Source organism: Ambystoma mexicanum, chromosome 1q (genome assembly GCF_040938575.1).
Source record: "Ambystoma mexicanum isolate Mex_15411 chromosome 1q, UKY_AmexF1_1, whole genome shotgun sequence".
In the NCBI taxonomy this organism is placed as follows: Eukaryota; Metazoa; Chordata; class Amphibia; order Caudata; family Ambystomatidae; genus Ambystoma; species Ambystoma mexicanum.
In genome coordinates this window covers 499,250,606-499,270,702 of record NC_090922.1, presented here as the reverse complement: position 1 = coordinate 499,270,702, position 20,097 = coordinate 499,250,606, and the positions used below count along the sequence as shown (strand labels likewise).

The 20,097-nt window shown below is 44.4% G+C and overlaps 1 protein-coding gene across 1 annotated transcript in view; it reads left to right on the top strand.

The window, feature by feature from the left end:
* The window catches only part of LOC138529593 (phospholipase A2 inhibitor gamma subunit B-like), a 211,434-nt gene that overhangs the window by 122,630 nt on the left and 68,707 nt on the right, over positions 1 to 20,097 (top strand). The window contains exon 2 of the mRNA XM_069640844.1: positions 14,449 to 14,565. Within this exon, the coding sequence (XP_069496945.1) occupies positions 14,449 to 14,565 (117 nt within the window). The remainder of the gene's footprint in view (positions 1 to 14,448; positions 14,566 to 20,097) is intronic.

Below are 20,097 nucleotides of genomic sequence, written 5' to 3'. Positions count from 1 at the left end.
GTTTCCATGTCTCCTGTAGAAGCAAAACATCATAGTTAGAAATGAACTGAATCAATCCAACTTCAGAGGGTTTATCTAAAGCCCCTCAGCCATATTCCAACACCGGACCTTATAGGTGCCAACATCAAGTTTGGTTGTAGTAGCAGGCACACCCCAGAATTTGACCCAATCGGTGTGGGAGGAGACAATAAGCCATGGCCCCTTTTGGACTGTCTCCCAATAATACCAGACGATATAGATGTTATAAGTAGACTGTTCTCCGTTGGATTTAAAGAAGAGTCGATAATAGAAATTAATCGAGTTGCTCTCAAGTAGCCTAAACCCATCATGACATCCACATCATTCCCTGGTATATCCTACCCCTTGCTGACGCAAGGATTGCCCCAAGCCTAAAGACCACCACATAGCCACATATCAATAGAGGTGATTATCACATTAGCAAAATACTTTCAACAGACAAGCAACCGGGTCCAGAGTCGGATGGGCATTGGATCAGAGTGGACAGGCAGTATGGTCCAGCCTGGAGGACCTGTCAGTTATTTGCGTACTTCACATCCATGCAAATCTGCCCTTGGTCCAGTCCAGATGAGAGGTTTGCCAGCCAGATCAGGGCATCGTTCCAGAGCATGGTTTGAAGCAGAGCTATGTGCAGGCAGCAGCAGCCTGTCCTCCTCATCCGTGGTGCGTGACGGGTGCACAGGTGTGCATAGTGGCAGGGGACAGCACTTCTTCTCTCGGCACAGACCGTGATGTTGGCAGCTCAGGAGTCGCCTTATGTTCCCTTTGGGAGTTTTATTGGTCCCATGTTTTTAAATCCAGTCATGTTTTTGCAGCTGCACACATTGTTGGGTCTTAAAAAAGCGCAACCACTGCACGTGGTAGCGGTTTGGCTATTGCCATGGCTATAACCTCATTTATTAATAAGATGTCGATGTTAGAAAGTAACTGAACAGGAGCTGGTTTAGCAGTGATCCTGAGGGGGTCCCTCTTTTTTAAGTAGTACTGTATCTGGGAATCGCAAGCATGAATTGGCTGCTCCTTGTTTCTATATAATGTATCCCTTTAAACTCAGCACGTTCTGTGTTCCCCCAGAGACTGAACCTCAGTAGCACTGGCCCCTTAACAAAGACCTGAATCATTAAAGAAACCATACAGGCCAACATGCCCCATTCATTTGTAAGGTGCTTCTCCAGCAAAGGAGTCTCTAGGCCCCATAACCAGGGTACTTTTGGCTATCATGGCAAAGAGGGCAAGAAAAGACCTAAAGAATTCAATATGCACCCTTCAATATGCATACCCCATCAACCCCATCCCCTCTCTCTCTACCCCATCCACCCGATGCCCTTGCTCTTTATCCCCACCCCACTCCTCTGTCTACCGCCACCCATCCTACCCCTTCTTTCTCTACTCAACCCTATCCCGTCTCTCTTTACCCGACCAGGCCCTCTACTACCTCTCTCTAGCCCCACCCACCCTACACCCTTTATTCCCCCACCCTACCTTACCCCTCTATTCCTGCACAACCTTACCCCCTCACCCTACCCCTCTCATCCTTCCTCTCACACTCCTTTATTTCGTGCCTCTCATTCTACCCCCACTCATCCAAAGTACCACATCTCTAAATCCTCACCCAACCTATCCCCTCTCTCTACCACCACCATTCCTACCCCCCCTTTGTCTAATCAACCCTACCCCCTCTCTTTACCCTACTACACTGCTCACTCTAGCCCCACCCACCTTACACCATGTATTCCCCCACTCTACACCTGTTAGGCGGAAACCTGTGCAGTTCCCTCTGGGACCACTGCAAAAGATTTAGGACTACAGGCGTTTGGCGGTGAACCCACTTGGTAGCAGTCTGCACCACACAGATTCACTTGGTAGCTGTGGCTGAGCAGTCAGACTTCTCTCAAGAAAAGTTGAGCAGTATGTGGAGTATACAAAATAGGGCAATTCTTCAAAGCAAGACAAGCAAACATGCAACGAGGCTTAGTGTAAAGATATTAAGGTATTTATTTATAACAAAACATCTACGAAAAACACTATAGCAAATTCACGGCAAACAAATCAAACACAATTACTCTACGAAGCAGAAAACGATCAATCCCCCTAGCAATACTTCGACAACTCTAGGTTCTACTGGTACCACTTATTTTCAGACAGAGGTGTATACCTCAACCTAGATGACACTCGAATATTAGTTAGGACGGGAGAGAAAAAGATAGGCAGGTTATGAAATCAACACAGTTCAATCCTACGCAGATAAAATGCAAGGCAAGAAGGCAAGAATCACAATAGGTCATAAAGTTCAGGGGCCGGGCCCACTCGGAGAGAGGCAAGGCGCGATGTCCCAAAAGTCTCTAGCGGAGATGCATTCAAGTCTTTGTAGCAAATTGTTATCGGCAGATTGAACCAGTTCAGAACATTGAATGAGAAAAGCTTGGAGGCGACCCAACGGAACGGAGAGGATTAAGACACCTCACTCGAACCGATCGAAAGGGAAGCCAGGCGGACACGGTACCTTGTTGTGGAGGGCAGCTCCGGCGGGGGCAGTAGTTCCTGGTGGTGGATGCACGTCGGGTCTTTGCCAAGAGTAGAGATGATCTCGTTGTCGAAGAAAAGTGAAGTCCGGTGCACCACCAGGGAAGAGACCGGCAGCGTAGTGCTCCGTCACAAGGCACCACCTTTTGGTCGCGGTACAAGTGTAGTGTCTATCCGGTTGCCGAGGTGCTCTGCACGGGCAATTCGACCACTGCGTCCTGAGGCGAATAAAAAGCAAAGGGGGACTGGTTGTTCCCACCAGCCAGGGGAAGAGACTCTCCGGCAGGGAGATCTCCTCTGTCGTCGGGAAGTGGTGAGTCGGTTCGCAGGGCTCCACCGGAGGTGTCGTCCTTGCAGGTCGGTTCAGCGTTACCCTCGTCGGATTCTTAGCTCCTGTGGCGACTTCTCAAGATCCAGTCCCAAAAGCCCTGCTTTTATGCAGAAAACCCCCATTCATTCAGCCTAGCTGTTAATCAACACATGCTAAGTGGTGAGCGGGAAGGCTCACCACTTGGGCCAATCACTCCAGAGTGCGACCGGAGTTGGCAAGGCAACTCGGTCCAGGGTGCCTAAACCCCCTCCCACACCCCTGTGGTAACCCAGACAGAATGGCACCACTTTGGAGGGTCTCTGTCCCGAGGCCCGCCAAAGGTGGAACAAAGGGCTCAACCTTTGGTTTAGGAGTCACAGAGACGAACACAGACGCCATTTTACAAACCGAGTTCTGGCAGAAAATACCATCCGATAAACCTATTTAAGATAAGTAGATCGGTGGTACGTTAGAGATTAACGAGAAAAAGTATCAATCTCCAACAATGGGACGAATCCCATAGGGTTATGTTCGGGGTCGAACATAACAAGTAGTTTCCACTGCCACCATTCAAAACTCGACGAGGGGGGATGGGACAGTGCCCCCTCGAGTAACAGATCTAGGAGTAATCGAATTACCCCTACTAGTACGTCCACAATAAGATGGTTTGTACTAGTTCTGTTAGTAAATTTAGGTCTAGTAAAGCCAATGGTGACTTTACATGCCCGGGGAGACAGTAGCCAGTCCCCGGGTATGGAGTCTATGGTGGGGGTCCGCTAGGACGCCCCGGTGTTACGGCACATAGGGTGCGGTGTAACACACATAGAAAAACATATGAGACCTTATGGAGTAAAAGACCCCATAGCCCATCGAACACATTGACATTTCAAAGGAATTACACACATACATGTCCAAGAGTGGGAGAAAAGAGTCTCACTCTTGGCAGGATGGAAAAAAAAAACAAACTCCAGAAATCCAGCAAAGCTGCTGGGGGACTCACTAGGTTAGGAAATTCAGCCTAAATAGAGAATTCGCCCTAACAACACCCTCTATTCCCCCACCCACCTTACCACCTCTCACTATCCCCTCTCATCCTTCCTCTCCCACTCTTGCTTTATTTCGTACCCTCCCTTTCTTGCTCACGTTTCTCTTGCTCATCATCGATGGCACACTCTATCAATAGCTTCCTCCCTTGCTCTATTACCTTTCTCCAGGGGTGTTGCTAGGTCTGCAAAAGATCTGGGGCTATAGAGAGTTTGCAACCAACCAAAAAAAGCTTGCCTTCGCGACAAATTTTATGTAGTCAAACTGATCACTTATTTACTTAGAAGGTTGTCAGCATGAGTAAGACTCTAATCCATGTGTGGTTGCTACACAGAAGCAATAAAAAAACTGAAAAAGCGATAAGAGTTATAATTTTACTCTAATGCGCCAACCACTTGTATTGAGTTTGTTTCGGTGAGTATTGATGAAAATAAAGAGTAAGGTTCAACAAATTAATGATTCCAAATAGTCAGATCTGTAATTCCATAGTTCCATTTATTGTAAACTAGACATGTTAACTTCACATGCAAGCAAATCCTTATGGTTTGTGTATCAATTTTCCATATAGTATTTTTCAATTCCCGATTACTCTCAAATACTCTCTACACGTGTTTCCCCATCACATTTTGCAATGGTTCTTCAGGAGAGTTAATTTGTTGAACCTTACTCTTTATTTTCATCAATACTCACCGAAACAAACTCGATACAAGTGGTTGGCGCATTAGAGTAAAATTATAACTCTTATCGCTTTTTCAGTTTTTAGATCTGGGGCTATGGTAACGTCGGGACTCGGGGCTAGCTAGCCTTTTGGTTGCAGCCCCTGAGCTTCTATCCGAGGCTACAACCAAAAGACCTGGGGCTATTATCACATGCTCCTTTTAAACTTTGCACTCTCCTCCTTGCACCCTGGTGCCTATAAATGTAAAAGGCAAAGAACAGCAGTAAACGCCAAACGTATTGCCATTGCTAATGCTTGTTTTGACTGCACTGCTGACTTACTTAGGTTTTTCACAAGTTGATTTCTGTAATTTAAAGTATGTTTGTTTAATGTGCTTCGACTAAAGTATCAGTGTAAAAATATGCTTCATAATATTTATTTTTTTTGGATGGGTTTGTAGTAAATCAAAATGTGACTGATGCAAGACTTTGAATTAAACTTTACCATTATCCTTGTTCGGTGTATCCTTACATGCTATAATTCATCAGTATGTCTATGCCATTACAGAAGGGAGCAAGCCATTAGCAAATGTGTCTTGGTTCTACCCAGTTGAATCTCAACTGCTAGGCCATGACCTCCCTGCACTGGAACAATAGCCACTACAGGCCTTTTTAGGCCCTGTGGTCTATAGGTTTGGGCAGGGCTTCGCACATAGTGGGAGGGACAAGGCTGATCCGTAAACAATGGTATGGAAGGTTGACTAGAGCAATGCAATTGGTTATGACAAATTTGAGGCCGTACTCCATCCTTTTGTTTTAGTTTTGACTGTGATGTGAGTCAGAACTCTTGCATTGGAATAAAGATTGGGTGGAGATGGGATGTCGGAAGGACATACAACCTATGGGCCTGTTTGCCATAGGTAGTCCATGGGTGGGTAAATGGCCAATGTTAACCCCTATTGCATTTCCACCAAATATCTTCCCTTCCCCACCAAAACGCAGCTTATTGGGAAGTCTTTAGATGGCTACATCACAATTCTTGCTGCATATGGCCTGCCAGTGTTCTATCTAAGCAGTAATTTGAGTGTTTAATGACCTAATTTCCTCCGTAAATGAGCCCCTGTTGTGATAAGAATCTCTTAACAATGTGTGTCTTCGGTCAGCTGATTCAAAAGCAATATGTGCCCTCACATCTGTTCCTTGCACTGAAGTCCTTTCTAAAACATGGAATTGCAAAGTGAAATGTTTTGGCTTGCGTATTGGTATTAAGCAGGCATTTGCCAGCAAGGGTGGCTTGTCTATAATGGGTAATGGGGTGCTGACCTTCCACCATCTCCCATTGTGGACTAGATTAATCCAGCCCAGTGAAGTGCTCCCAAGCGCTCTTGGGCTAGCTTTAACTGTCAAAGGGGAATGTGGTTTCCTTTGGACAGTTTAATTGCCCAGCATGCACACCCAATGTGCCATGAAAGCCCGGGGAGTGTTTTGCTTCCCCAGCCTTGCAAGGTCCATTGGGGTTGCAGGCTGGGGAACTGCAGGCCTAAATGTGCATACATTTTGTGTGTGCCCACATAGAGGCGACATATTGGAAGTGAGTGTTGCAGTTACCAAATGGCACTCCTCTTGCGTTAATTCGCTATGAATTGGGGCTCACATCACTCTATTCGCACGTTTCATGGAAACAGTGTGCCTACTTCCGAAAGTCTATTCGAAATATAGGCAAACCATCTATACTACAAGTTACAGCCCACAATTTATTGACATCAAAAAACACATTTCCACTGAAATGGCGCGAGCACATCATCGGCGTTCTAAGCAATGCAGGTATCACCATCCAATTACTGAGTGAAAACCCTAACCGGGCTAAAATAAAAGTCATGCAACATGATTGGGTGGAAAATTTCACGAGATGCTCGCTTCATAAATATTTTGACATTTATTTGTTCGGCACTAAAGGGTATGGCAAAACAACTGAATATTTAATAAAATATCCATGCATGATGATCTGTAGAACATATGAGATTTAGGCTCAACTTGTGGACAACTCGTGATATATTATATCGGAGAAAAGTTACTGCTTAGACACCAATCAAATTGAAACTCTACAGCACTTATTAGTTGACTGTGAGGCAATAAGCAGTGTAAGAAGCAAATGCTTCAAAGATAAGGTGGTATTTCAGAATCCTGTATCTCCACTTGAAAAATGGCAAATGCTTTTCTCCAATCGCAGAGTCATAATACAGATTGCAATTGTCCAATTTTTGGACATTATCTTGCCTCCTTTAATGTCTGATGAATCAGTGATTTTGATTAAGACTGATTACAAGACTGGTATTACAATCTGATGAAAAATAACAGATAAATGATGGCCTCTTTTACTAAATGGTATCTCAGTTGTCACACAACATTGATTAGAGTGAAGAGTCATACATATTTATCACCATATATTTCTGATGGGAGGCATGAAACTGTAGAACTCTGTGACTGAAATTAATTCTTCATCTCTGTACTGATACTATATACATCTGTACACAATTATGTAAGCAATATGACATGGCATATATCGTTGTACGAGTGTATGTTGTTATCATAGGTTTCACAGCATCTCGCATTGTCCTCACCATCGTTCTTCATTGTCTGATACTTTGGCATCTTTGCGTTGTAAACAAATCAATTTATGTAATGAAATATTTTAAGTATTTGTAACAATAATTTGAAAAGTTGATTTTCAACTAACCAAATAAAAAAAAAAAAGTGTGTGTGCGAGTAAATCCGAGAGTGTCTGTTGTATGTGTGCTTGAGTGAATGCTAGAAATTAATGGATGTCTGGATGCGTGTGTGACTGAGAGAAATTAGTAATTAGTGGGCCTCTGATTGTGCACCAAGGGCGGGGGGGGGGCTATTTGTGCAGACAAATTCTTTTACTGGCAGTTAAAGGTGAAGCAAACATGATAAATCTTTACATGGCAAGTCTGGCATACATTGGTGGGCTGTGAGCATTAAGAGCAAAGCAAACATAAGTATTATTTCGTGGCTAGGCTAGCGTACTTTGGTGCAACCAGTCCAGATACATTTTATGGCATGACATTGCATTTTTTTTATGGCAGCAAAAACAAAGCCAGTACGATGAGTGTTCTTTCATTGCTAGACTGGCCTATATCGGTGCAGCCAGTCCTGACATATTGTCTTATTGTGGCATGGCATTTTTCCTGGCAAAGTCAGCAGCCATATGTTTTGATATGGGTATGTTGTCATATATTGACAGAGGCAGCACAAACATATTTTCTGATAGTATCATTACTAGCATTATTCACAATGCAAAAATAAGCATGTTCTGATATAGGAATGCTGGCAGATATTGGTGCAGCCAGCATGGGAATAAATGGGCACAACCAGTATGAATGTTAGTTTAGTGCCATATAAGACAGGGAGCACCGGAGGGCGGGAACCCACACTAGAACTCAGGGAGGCAATGGCGGGCATCCCCACACTAGAACTCAGGGAGGCGATGGCGGGCATCCCCGTTTGGCGACCTTTGATCAAACCTAGCATCTTACCCATCTTGACCCCACGGTGGGGGGCTTCTCCCCCTTCCTACCCACTGACCACCAAACAGTTACAATGACACAACACCACTATGCGCAGAACACAGTGAGAGACTTGGTGAGTGATGGATGTCCAAAAGCAGCAAGATAATAAAACCGACTAACCCAACCGCTAAACCTCAACTCCTCTCTCTGCATACCTCTCAAACACTAAAACAAACACAACCAGATCCTTGCACAGCAATCTGCATGAACTCCATTATGCGGCAACAACAAACCAAACAACACATAGGGCCTCATTACGACCCTGACGCTAATGGGTTAACAGCGGCGTAAAAGGCTGCAGTGCCGTTAACCCATTAGCACCTTACTACGAGGTCCCTTTGCGGGACCCGACCTAAACGGCTGGTCTAGACCAGCCGTTAAAGTAGGGACCCGCAAAGGGACATTGGTGCTAAGTACGGTACCGCAACTTGCGGTACCGTACTTGGCGCCTTCCCCAGTCCCATTGAGCCCTATGGGGCAAGAATGGGGAAGGGCCAATGTTCAATGGGGAATTACCGCCCCGCCAACCTTGGAATGGGATGGTAATTCCCCATTGAACATTGGCGGACTAGTTACGATACTGGCACCAACCATGGTGCTAATAGCGCCATGGCTTAGCGCCAGTATCATAATGAGGGCCATAGTCTTGCACAACAGCACATGGGAGTCTACCGATCCATGAACCGCACCCATGCTCAGTGAACGGGGTTAGCAGAACTGAAGCTGGCAACTGTACATCAAAAACCTCTTGTTCTACCTTTTGCCCCGATTTGCCCCACTAACCCACCCTATCATCTTAACTTTCAGAGCCACCAGAGCGCCAGAGGACCACTCCGGTGTTGATAGTGCACAGTATAAATATCCTTTAACATTAACATACATACATTGTGAAAAAAGGCATTATAAAAATTAGAAAATGGTACTGTGCACTGTTGGTTGTGGGATGTTTTTATCCACGCATCCAAGCCCTACCTCAAAACTGTGCAGTACTGACATGGAAAACATCATGATGGCCAGAGCTTCCCAGAAAATGCCCAGGGAAGTGCATGAAGAATAGGCTGCCACTCATTTTTGCCGATGTTATGGGCACAGAAGGGCACTGCCTAAAACCACCATTGGACTACCCACACAGTAGCCTGAAACCATTGGGAATGGCAATGCTGATTGCCAAAAGCAACCTAGAATTGTGGGGAATTCATTTTCTTAAATCCCAAAAATGGGTGCATTACCAGTACTCACCACTATCAGAAAGCCGGCGTTTTAAAACAACACCAGACTTTGTGTAAAACTGAATAAATGAACCCAAAGCAGGCCAAAGAAAGACTTACTGAGAGGTGGATCCAATGTAAAGTTATATTCTGAAGTGACTTGAAGGTTTATACAAGACTGGCTGAGCTGTGGATTTCAGCAGTTTAAGTAAATTTGGACTGAAAGACACTAAAAATCTAAATGTTTAAAAGAAATGAGTGACCTACTTTTGAGTGTCACATAGGTTGCAATTGTTTAAATGTCATAGTTTTAAACTTAGAATCAGCATTCTAGCTGCATATGTAAAAATGGTTAATTTTATTTGAATGCAGAAAACTGGGTAACTAAAAGTGACATTAGCTGGGGCCTGGCTTAAGGAACTGAATCCTGCCCACCAGCTACCCCCGACAGGAGATGAGACTTGCACAACAGCTGTGTTCCCAGGCCTAGCTGCCCTTTTGCTGCTCCCACCAAAAGGGATATGACACTTCCCTGATTGAATTACCTGGGCTCTGCAGGAAATTGAACAAAGCCCTGTCCTGACTCAGGCAAATGTTTTATTATGGGGCCGTAAAAGTGGCTTCCTCCTGGAAGGAAAGGGGAGGAGCACTGCCTGTGTGAGCAAGCTGGCTTTTCAGAACTGGAAAAACCAGAAATTCAACCTTGTGCTGAGGGGAAACCACACCCCTGTAGCCAGAATATGGTTTTAGAAAAAGATGAATAACTCATAGTACGGACTTGTGAAAATTATTTAAATGATACCATAATTCTTGTGATTTTTCTGCCCACATTTTAAGAGGTTTTTAGAACCGGTGGTATGATCTGGGGGCAAGCTAGCAGTTAAGAGGGTATTACTTAAAATGTATGCATGTTAAAAGTCTGATACTTCATCAATTAATGCCTGCATGCCTTGCACACATTTGGGTAAATTTGAGTAAGAATCTGATATTGGTAACTTGACCAAAAAGTGAAATATGTTGCCATTTCTCAATGCAAGCTCCCAGGAAGAGCAGATTTGGACAGGGTATACCTCCTGTGATATGTGATGGGTGCATGTAATTTTAAACAAATGTGTACCTGTGCAAATATGTCTTTTGGGTCAAAATATAGATTGTGTGTAATTTGACAGGGGTGGGTTCTCTGTACCATAAACAGACCTCATCATGATGACACTTCATTTCATTCCCCCAATCAAGGGGAAGAGGAGGAAGTGGCCAATGACAAGTGGAGAGGGGTAGGGCCTAGGAAGCTAGCCTTTCCACCCATTTTCAAAACACATAAAAGCAGACAGTCAGGACAGATAGGGACATTGAATTCCATTTGCTGCGAAGCATGCTGCCGGACAATACCACATCCAGAGATCCAGACTTCAAATCCATCAATCTCCAGAATCCAGAGAGGCTAGAGAGAGAGCAGAGCTGACCCAGACCACTGTTAGCAGAACCAGAGAGCTGACCCAGATCACTGTGAAGAGACCCAGACCAGACCAGAGTCCAGTCTAAAACCTGACCAGATCCGTGGCGAGGCCTAATTCAAAAATATATTGTGAGTACCTAGCAGAACTGTGCAGAACCAATCTCTTAGTTAAAATAATATAATTCAATCTATTTTAATCTAAGTAGAACTGCCTAAAAGCTGTCACCTGTCATTTTCTAGCTGCTAGCTGTCACTTGTCACTTTGAACTTTAAAATTTCAAATCTGAAAAACGACCGTTACCATATCGCTCATATCTCCGTGACCGTTTGTCTTAGAGACTTGCAGTAACTTTCCTCTGAAAGCTTAGAATCTTGGCTTTTTAACGAACCTAGAACCGCATTCCTATTCCATACACTTTTGCCGCAATCGCGAAAAACGCACTCGCAAATTTACCGCAATTTGCAAATTTCTCCACGTGTGAAAACCGCAGCTTCATTGCTTTCCTTGCTAAAAAAATGTGTTTGCCTCTTAAGAACCATCCCTGAATCATTGCTAGAGTGAGCCTGGACTAATATTAACTAGATACCACTCACCCTGAACCTCTAGAGGGAATTTAAAGCATTTTAGCATATTTTTCACTTCATTGCCAGCACATATAAAAGCATTTTGGGCCTTTGTTTCCAACTTCTGTAGTCTAAGCTTGCTGGGGTGAACTGAATTACATTTGATTGCATTTCTGAGAACTGTGTGCTTTCCTTCCATTTCCTTGCATTGCATAAAGGGGGGAGGGGATTGCCAGAGAAAAGTGATTACATTGTTTTGTTGAAATCATATTGAGTATTTTCTGTACTGCATTTCATTCAACATTCATCCATCTGAACTTATATAAAGCATTCTCTGCCACCTTATTCTTCTGTTCCTATTCACAAGTGTGCTAGTGCCAGACTATCCATTATTGATTACTGCTCAGATTCAGTGTGATATTCAATTATTAATTTATTATAAAACGTGATATATATTGTTTAAACTATCAAATAAACCTTTAAACTTGCAAAACAGAACTACTTCTTGGCTCAGTGGGGTCAGGGGGATTCCAAGAGAGGGGTGTTATATAGGGGTAGTCATCCAGAACGCATGAACTGGACATAAAGATATATCAATAAGGGTTTCCATTCAGTATTCTAGACTAGGCGTTGACTTAGCTGTAGTGTTGAATTGAATCCTCTTACATGGTGACTTGCGTCTATTGGATATTTTCATGAATTATCCTACAAAACCAATTTCAAACTGTGTGGCTTTTCACCCAATTTTCAAAGTTTGTTGTAAAATGCACAATTTTCACCGATTATTCTAAGCAAAATGTGGGGATGTGAACCCTGCATTGCTCCACAAACACTCCTTGTTGCTCCTGCATATATTTGGTAAACATTTATCCCACCCCAATTAAAAACTTCACTAGCCGCGACCGATTTTTAGGCAATGATGTGATGGTACTGACACCATTTTTGTAGCTATTCCCATTTTATGGGCAGGTTGTACCCTTATGGCAGTGCCTGGCAAATGCCTATCCCATTCCTATTCAAAGTCCATAACTGTTGGATTTGCTGGTGCATGTTGGTTTCAGTTTCTCCCTAATTGGCAGTGCATAGGCTCTGATGCGGGTGCCTTGTTCGCTATGCCTAGGGAATCCAACTGCACTTCACTGAATTGGCCCAAAAAGGCCATACACAAGTATGGTATATGTTCAGTTCTTCTCTTCATGCATACTTACCATTACCAGTGGGGTTCTGACCTAAATATAAAAGTGTCTTTGTGTGGAAGCCTGGCCTGCCCTAACAGAACTTTTCATGATTCAAAATGGGAAGTACTGATGTGATAACCCTATACTGTTTGAGTAACTATTAACAGAGTCAGTAGGAAAACAGACTATATCACGTGCTTTTTGGGTCTTGTTCGGAAATTATGATTGAACTCCTGGGTGTTTAAACGGTGCTGGAAATGCCAAGGCCAACACTATTCAGTTTGATGTTTTCCTCAATAACTCTGGTCCATTATTCTTGATTATCAATCAAACTGCATGATCCTGTTCCCCTTGGAGATACATTTATATAGAGTGTTGATCCAAAGAAAGCAATGGGTTGATGCCTTAATTTGGCTAACAAAGTCATTTTTTGTGAGCTGTGATCACTTCCCAAGGCGAAAATGGAATGTTTCATTCAAGAAATGTTACAAATGAACGTGTTGCACCTGGAATTCTTTGTCTGTCCCTGTCTGTGTATCTGATTTTTTTTTTCTTTCGACGACCGGCATTCACTTCAGATGTTAGAATCCCCCACGTTGCAGTCTTCTAAGTTTGAGTGGTACATTGAACTAAGTGGGGTGAGGGGGAAACTCCATTTAGAATGGTCTTTGGAAGGCATGAAGGGATCCGATTGTGTCATTCATGGTAGGCCTAGCTAGCCCCGTAGAAGTTTGGTATCTGCCAAGCTGGCTCAATTGCAATATCACTGGTGGTAATATCATTATGTACCCAGCTTGTTAAGCCTTTGAAATGTGGAATATGGTGTGGCAAGGCTGGGGTCCAAAAGCATATTGAGTTGGTTTCGCCATACCTGATGATAAAAGGGCAGAGTCTGGTATGAGAGAGGGGCACTCGGAGGCCTCTGGGAAACTTGTGGGGCTGTGGATTGTAGGGGGCTGATAGGACTGGGTATGTATGAGTCTGACAGTGAGTCACTGCCTCACCGGTTTGTGGGGCTGGTGAAGTGCTAGTAAGATGCCAGTGAAGGGACTTTATGGAAAATGTCAGTTCTGAACATCGTGACCCTCGCATCTCTATGGGTGGAAAGAGTGTCAGTCTGATAGTTTGGATAGTGACTCATGCAACCATGAAGTCTGTTTAAGCTCTGTCAGTTTATTCCTCCTGGCCTTGCAAACCCCATACCCCCGCCCCAAACTGCCCACTGACATGTCGGTGGCCAAGCCCAATGGCTACCTTAAGCAGTGAAGGTCCTTTTGACCCTGCTCTGTAAAAAAAAAAAAAAACAGATGGTTAACTAGGCACACACTATGGACGTGGCCAGTGGGTACTTTGACCAGGGCAGGACCTTTTGCCCTGCCCTGTAATCACACGAACCACCCGATGGGCTCATTGGCATATCCAGCAGCCTTGACCTATGCATACTTTGAATTAAACATTCCCAGGGCACAACTCCCCATTTTGACCAGGACAGGCCATCCTCCTGGCCCTAGAAATCTCTGAGCCAGCCATCTAATTGGCCAGTGTCATTCCCACAAGTCATGCACGGTGGCTACTTTGACAGGGAATTGTGGACCTACTTGTGAACTCCTGTATAATGCAATCGCCCCACTCTGCTGACTTTGACTGGTGCAGAGCCTTTTATCCTACCCAAATCCCGATAATGGCCCAGCGGGCATGGCTGCAGAACTATTTCTACCTTCCGATATAACTTTATCTTGGCTGTTGATGCATTGTCCCCAAATACAGTCACCAGGCTTCTCTACAGGGTTGATATGTTGTTTAGTCTAACCGTTTTTCTAAAAGCCAATTTCGATTGAAAGTTTATCACCCAAAGAGTTATCCTGGTCCCAATAACATATTTATTTGCTTTCTGTTACAGGATATGCCCGGCAGTGCCTAACATGTGCAGGATTAAGCCCTGCCATGTGCATAGGCACAGTACAGACCTGCGCCACCAGAGATGATGTCTGCATGGCGTCCTACACTACAAGAATAAGTGAGTACTCTTGTGCTAGCCTGGAACTTGGCTTTGAGAACATTTGCACTGCACTGACCATGCACAACATCCAGGATGAATGGGTTAGGTTCTTCATATGCATGCACAGCCTCGTTTTCAGAATGCAGTAAATAGTGGTGGCATGGAATTACCACACATTTCACTGCATTTGAATAAAGATGCAGTAAACTTTGTGGTAAATCCATCATTAACTCATTCCACTAACCTTCAAATAAGGGCAGTAGGTGAAGAATGTGTCAATATTATGAGGTTGGCAGTTGGCGAACGGGTGCAACTGGATCTAGGTCACCTGGCCTAGGCCCTGCCTACCTGTCAATCACTTTAAACTGTTGGGGTCTTCCTGTTTGCCACTCTTTCCCGACATAAGCAGCCCTCCAGCCTCTTTTCCTTTGTAGTGGGTGAGCTTGTGCAAGTGGATCTAGGTCGCCTGGCCTATGCCCCACCCACCGTCTTTGCCCTACCTCTTCCTTTCTGCTCTTGACTCTTGCAGTAAGGGCGTCTCTTGCCCGGGTGTCTGAACTGAAGGGCAGACGAAGAAAAGGGCAATTCCTGTTTGGAACTGTTCAGACTGGGAGGACCCAGGGTCCAAACCCCTGCTCAGACAATAGGTAAGCACGCACCGACATGTGTTTTCTCCCTCTGTCCCCATATGCGATCCCCACAATCAAAGGGGCAGGGAGACCGCAATGCAGCAACCTCACCCACATCAGCTCCAAGTCTACCAGCAACACCTCCCCGCCCACAACATGGAAGTTGATGCTCCCCAACGTCTGTTCAGCTCTCACCCACGTAACAAACTTCGCCAACCTCATCATCACACACAACCTTAACGCCATCTTAATCACTGATACCTAGCTGACACCCACCTCCACCCACGGTCCTAGACGTCCTTGCCCCCAACGGCTACAGCATCCAAAACAAAGACCGAACAAGACAGACAGACGCCTCTGTTGTCCACTAGACAGCGTGACCCTGTACCAGACTTGACATTGACAACCTTGGCTCCTTTGAAGTCCTCTCCTGCCACTTCCCACTCTCCCTAATGGACAAAGTCACCTTCCATCTCATCTACAGACCACCCAAACCAAACACTGCCTTCATCAGAGACTTCACCTACCTAGTCACCACCTTGTCTCTTACGCATGCCAACATCTTCCTAGGCGACTTCAACCTCCCAGGAAACAGGGTCACCAAACCAATGAAAGCTCCCCTCAGTCTTTGCGACGCCCTTACACGGGAAAGATAACGTCCTCAACCTAATCATCACTGCACTGTCTTCCCTCCACTACACCTCTCCTCTTCCGCATGACTGGTCTGACCACGTACCTTTCAACATCCTGCACTCCACCCCAGTCAATCACTGCCAGCAGAAACCCATCAGACAGACCTTCAGTTCCTTCAAGAACTTCCCGGTGGAAGCCCTCACAGAAGACATTGTCATCTTCCACCATGGAAAAAACATCCCCAACCGAACTGTGACTCTCTACTGGTAGCACTCCAAAACACCCTTTCAGCCTCCATCAACCGACACATGCCTTTGAGACAATGCACCTGCAAACCGAAACCATAGAACTCAACCTCAGCAAAAGAGTCATCAGGAAACGAGAGAAAACCTAGTGCTGCTGCAGGAAACGAGAGAAAACCTAGTGCTGCCGCAGGACCGCATCCGACCTGGTGCTCCTCAAGGAACTCTGAGCAAGCCACCAACAAGTCAATACAGCCAAGGCCTCCTACAATCAGAACATCATAGCAGAAGCTAACAAAAGATCAGAGTCCTCTTCAAAGCGGTGAAACACTGCATCAACCCGCTACTGGCCCTTACCATACCACACTATATCAAACCATCTACTGCCCTCAACACCTTCGACAAAATCAGAAAGATTTTCAAGCACGTAGACACCAGCTCTGCATCCATAGACCTAGCTCATGCCCCTCCGCATGAAATTTCCATACCCTGAATTACATTCAAGACACTCAACAGAGGACCTGGTAGAAAAACTTGTCGCCCTGAAATCCACATCGTATACAGACAACATCTTCCCAGCATCTATCCTCAAGACCCTCCCTGCAGACGCTCTCCTTTCCTACCTGGAGATCATCAACTGCTCCCTAACTCAAGGCACCTCCCGAGTGACCCTAAAAACAGCACAAATCCTGCCTCTATTAAAGAAACCCACTCTGGATCCTGACAACCTAGGTAACTACTGTACCATCATCCATCTTCCCTTTCTAGGTAAGATCATTGAGAAAACGGTAGCCACACAACTGCAGCAGCACATCAACACCAACAATCTCCTCCAAACCTCCCAACCCGTGTTCGGACCCTGATGCAGCATGGAGACAGCAACCATACAGTTGGTCGAAGACAAACATCCTGGATGATGGCCACCCCTGCCTCCTGGTTCTACTCGACCTCTCGGCCACTTTTGACACAGTAGACCAAAATGCTTACGGACACCCTACATTGGTGCATGGGGATCAGCAACCTTGTCCTACACTGATTCAAGTACTACCCTGCCAACTGCCAGCAGTTTTTTCAGTCGGACACCTCTAGATTGCCAATGGTGCTCGTCACCTGTGGAGTCCCATAGGGTTCCATCCTCTCCTCTGTGAACTTCAATCTATATCCTTGGAGCCCCCATCACCACACACAGCATCCACATCCACCAATACACTGAAAACACACAGCTGTACCTCAAGATGGACTCCATCAAGCATATCCATAGGCACAAAACCTGTCTCTCGCTGATCCAGTCTTCGATGTTCAGTTCACAATTGAAGTTCAACAGCTCCAAGACCGAATTCTTACTACTCGCCAACAACACTGAACACCCAAACATACAGATCTGGCTATCAACCATGAACTATGAGAGATTCACACCTGAGATCACCTTGTGCACACACTCGGTTTCCACATCGACAAACACCTCTCCTTCAAGAGACAGACAGCTAAGCAAACTCACAGGTTGGTTTTAGCTCTTCCTCCTGCAGAAAGTCAAGCCCTTCCTCCCTCCCTCCGGACAGGCTACCTGTTGTCCTCCCTTGTGCCCCTGAGAAGTGTCCTACATGCAGCTGAACACCTCATCAAGGTTCTACGTAGATATGACCACATCACCCCGCCCTCATCGACATTCACTGTACACACAAATCACCTTCAAGTCTTGCTGCATCATCTATAAGGGAGTCTCCCTCAATCACCCAGCTACCTTGCGGAGAAACTCAGCAGCTTTGGCAGACAGCACACTACCAGAAGGCAGGACACGTACAGAACTCTCCCACTGCACAGGAAGGGACCAGAAAACAAGCCTTTTCTGCCTACAGTCCAAGACTATGGAACCTCCTCCCCCTCAGCATCAGACATGCTCTTACAATTCAGAAAAGAACTCAAGACCCACCTCTTCAAGGAATCTCTCTGCCTCAACACCTAGGCCATCATCGCCCATCGAGTCACCTGACTAGCTCGATGATGCACACCACTCTCCTCCCGCCACCCAGTAGAGCTATACTCCTCTGTGCCCCTCTGTATCCCCGCTGCATTTGATCTGTTCTGTTAGTACCTCTGAAAAGTGCTGCGTTATGCATCTGTACTGTTGTATACCTCTGTAAAGCGTTCCGTTATGTATCCGTATTGTTTCATACCTCTGTGAAGCGCTCAATTTCTTCTCGAAACTAGGTCCGCTCTCAATAAATGCCATAATAATAATAATAAGTCTCTCATGTGTTTTTGTCTGAGCATTTTGAACAGTGCCTCGAAGGGTTTCTTCCAAACTTCCTTTCATGTTTCCCATTGACGCTACCATTTTTGTAATCTGATTTGGTAAGAGGGTTGATAAGTGTTACCAACGTGAATATTGCAACTTGTGATGTTAAAGTACATGGAAGGCGTACGGGTACAGTATTTGGTCGAATGTATTGCTTTTTTAAGATTTTGAAGGGGTTATTTTGAAATCCTGCTCAGTGTCTTACATTCGATGTAATAATAGTTGGAAGGAGGTGGTTTGGGTGGTTGATCACACTATACAAATTGATATGTTCTTCTATTATAAATCTGGGTTAGTTGCTTATATTTGCATGTTTTGCTTTTTAAGCTGTAGGTAGACTACTTCGTTACTTGAATACTGGGCCAATCAGTCTTACATTTTAAAGCAAGTTCTATTGATTTTTGAATGTTGTTGGGAAGATTTGCTCTTTTAAAGGTTTCTAAGTGTTAATTTATCCATCTTAAAAATGTAAAGCACTCAGTTGGTCTGCTGTTTCCAATACATGTTTAAATATATTATTTTGAAATTCTTCTGCTGAATTAACAAATCCAAGGAGTCCTGAATAGCAATTTGTCGCTCAAACGATTGTTACAAAACTTGATTATATGTTGAATGTTGCTATGACTAACTTTAATATAATCCTTGATGTATTTCCATCGCTGCTGACATGTGTTTTCTGCTATGTAGGCGGTCTGTTGTAGTAACTTGCCTTTCTTTGAATCTTAATAGCTGGCATATGATTTGTGTTTTAGTTGTATTGGCAAATTGTAGTAACAATCCCCTATGTACCAGTGTGATGGCGACCGTGCACCATGTCCTAGCTAGCGTTGCTGCCGTTGCACCATTCAATGAAAATTAAGGAATAATCATTCAAGATGAAAATCTAATTTTGTAGAAATCATTTGAACAACAAATTAATATACATAGCTCTACGGGTCTGGAGAGCGATTTTATTTTTAGTATTTTTATTTTTTTTATTTTTTTTATTTATTTTTAAAATGCATAAATCACCGATACTAGGCAGGGCATTCCTCAAGATCTGGGAGATCCATACTAAGTCGCATACAGAAACAAAATAAACATGCCACGTGACATGGGAACACGTTCGCCACCAATGCCAGTTCTTTGCTAATTTCAGAACACATTTCTTTTATAGAGGAGTGGGGTTTTGTTTTCTTAGCATAGTTTGGAATGTTTTTGTAACCCTAAGAAAAATGTGTTGCTTCAATGTGCTACAGGCCTACCAATGAAGTGCATAATTGCTCTAGCAGGAAGCTGTAAAGAAAGCAAGCCAGAAAATATCGCTGTGGGCAAAAGGCCCAGCAGTTACTGGAATATCAGATGCTTGGATATTCTCCCTAATGGTAGAGCCTTTATAATCAAAACAACGAACATGAAAAGTTGGCTTTTCCCTTCCACTGTGCTTAGGCTGTGAAATAGTCCCTCGGAAGAGAAAAGCAACGTTTTAGGTATTAGCACATGTGGGCCATTATCAAGCTCGTTTTAGCCAGTCAGAATGCAGTCAATAACTACTGGCGTTGGCTGCCTTTAGAACATTCAGACTTTAACAACCAGACTGGGAAAAAAACCAGAAAACATGTGCCTGCATTCAAGAAACAGTAATGCAATTTGCAAGCAGGATCTTCTTTCAATAAGACAATTCAACGTCAATGTACTGAAGGGAAAAGTGAGTTATGGCGAAATTATTTCACTTTCATATAGAGAAACCGTTCACTTTTGAATTACTTGT